The sequence below is a fragment of the Stegastes partitus genome, unplaced genomic scaffold (genome assembly GCF_000690725.1).
Source record: "Stegastes partitus isolate 25-593 unplaced genomic scaffold, Stegastes_partitus-1.0.2 Scaffold178, whole genome shotgun sequence".
Lineage (NCBI taxonomy): Eukaryota > Metazoa > Chordata > Actinopteri > Pomacentridae > Stegastes > Stegastes partitus.
The window spans coordinates 236,592-238,938 of record NW_007577909.1 but is presented as its reverse complement, the minus strand read 5'-3'; the positions used below and the strand labels follow the sequence as shown (position 1 = coordinate 238,938).

At 44.4% G+C, this 2,347-nt stretch overlaps 1 protein-coding gene across 1 annotated transcript in view; it reads left to right on the top strand.

The window, feature by feature from the left end:
• myo6b (myosin VIb) overlaps positions 1-2,347 on the top strand; it is a 38,317-nt gene that overhangs the window by 7,778 nt on the left and 28,192 nt on the right. The window contains exons 6-9 of the mRNA XM_008280007.1: positions 485-564; positions 649-746; positions 840-1,004; positions 1,640-1,720. Coding sequence (XP_008278229.1) covers positions 485-564; positions 649-746; positions 840-1,004; positions 1,640-1,720 — 424 coding nt within the window. The remainder of the gene's footprint in view (positions 1-484; positions 565-648; positions 747-839; positions 1,005-1,639; positions 1,721-2,347) is intronic.

Sequence of the window (2,347 nt, the reverse complement as noted above, 5' to 3'; positions counted from 1 at the left end):
TTTGCCTGTGGGAGGAAGCCGGAGCACCTGGAGAAAACCCGCACACAGGTACAAGGAAAACATGCAAATTCCACAGCGAAGGGCTTCGGCCGACCAGAGACCTGAACCTGGAGCGCCGTGGCTATGAACCGACAGTGCTGGGATCATATGTTATGAAGTCCGTACACCATTACATGCACTGTGGTGACACTACAACATTACTCCTGATGCAATCTGCCGTTAAACAAGCAGAGATGGTCTAATCTGTTTACAGGACTTCTGCTGTCAACCTGTGCTTACAAGTCACAAATCCAAACTTAATAATTTTTCTCCCATCTCCTACTCGTCATAACACTGTTTTCAGAGAGACACAGGTCAAACATGAGGTGAAGTGAATGTGGAGTGTGTGTTATCGATGCTGTGTACCGAGTAACCACAGCTGCTTTGCAAGGGAAAGCTGCTGCGGTACGTGTTGAGCTATGTCAGCCGTGAAATGTGTTCTAAGCTGTCATCTCATCCCGTCCTGCAGATATCTGACCACAACGTACGGAAGCGGTCAAGATATCGATGAGAGGATTGTAGAAGGTACTACAGGAACACAATGAAAAGTCATCAGTCTGAAGTGTTTGGAGACTGAGTGATCCTGAGTTTCCTGTTTTCATCCCTCAGCGAATCCCCTTCTGGAGGCCTTTGGAAATGCAAAAACAGTCCGGAACAACAACAGCAGTCGCTTTGGGAAGTTTGTAGAAATCCATTTTAATGTCAAGGTAAAGGATGAAGACTGCTTATGCTTAGTTTTACTAATCGTGTTTCAGGAACCATTCTGCATTTAATGACTGATTTTTCTCTACTGCCACCAGAATGCAGTCGTAGGCGGATTCGTGTCCCACTACCTGTTGGAGAAGTCGAGGATTTGCATGCAAAGCAACGACGAGAGGAACTACCACATCTTCTACAGGCTGTGTGCCGGGGCGTCCGAGGACCTGAAGAAGAAACTACACCTGGACTCTCCGGACAGCTTTAGGGTCAGTGTTCAGACTCCAGGGCCTGCAGGGACATTTATTTTACTGTGACAAGATGAAATTAAGGTCATTTTAGTTTCCTCATTCCCATCAGAACTGAAACTGAAGAGTTGTGATATCGAGAGCAGAAAACATTTTTGGTTGGCAGTTCTGTGGACGCCCACTAGGTGTCACATGTGCTCATTTCCAGCATCTTTACACAAATCTAAAACTCTTCCCAAGTGAAATCAAAATCCCCAGTAAAAGTATTTCACAATTGAATTCAGCCGCTTTCGGATGCAATTACCAGCTCAGCGGGGGCAGAGTCAGAGAGCAGAAAGGTATTAACCTCAGCCTCTTTTTTTTTTCCTCTACATGCTCTACAAAACAACACTTAACAGAACAACAAGCAGCTCAAGCTGTTCTTTTTAGATGTTTATCATCATATCAAGTCCCTGAGGTGACGCCCACATCAACAGAGGCAATTACTGCATGCGATTCACCACCAGTCAGCTGTGTAGCCGTACTGGAAGACAACAGAGTGAATCTTTTCGATTATGAAAATCAATACGCTCGCCCCCAGTAGGTTTGGCGCCACGAGGGAATTAAGTTTATCAAAATATTAACTGTGTTGAAATGTCGATTTTTCTCTCCTGCAGTACCTGAACCGAGGATGTACCAGATACTTTGCCAGCAAGGACTCGGATAAACAAATCATGCAGAACCGCAAGAGTCCTGAGGTAATGCCCCCTTCTGGTCCGGCCTCTAACCCAGTATATGGTTATTTCCCTTTGAATGTCGTTATGATGATTGTGTTCGGTTTGCCTACCGTATGGCAGAGCATTCTATGCTAAGAAGCTACATCAGACGGTGTTTCGTGACGCTACACTTCTGAGTTCTCTCCTGTGTAGTTAATCATTTAGATAGATGAACAATAGAGTCTGGCCAACAATCATGAACTAGACTGAAAACAAATCCCCCAGCAGAGCCCAGAAAACCCGCTGCCAAGGTGAAGCCGCACGCAGGAATCGGTCAATAACAATATTTTATGTCAAGAAATCAGTTCAGGTCTGTGTGTTTGATGAATTATGGATGAAATGGAAGAAAGAAAACCCACAACAACGCCTCGAGTTGAAAAGCCAGCAGCAGGAGACGTATAATTAATATTATGAAACAATTAGAGGAGTAAGTGTGACGTGTCGCTCTCTCAGGGACTAATTATGCTCGTTCATTTCACTTCTCGTTTGTGAGACGGAACAATATCTCCTCTTATGACATTCGAAGTTTGAGGGAAATCAGGTGAAATAGTGGAAAGAACAAGGAAACAACAATACAAGAGTAAAGTTTTGAGCTGAAAGATTGTAATC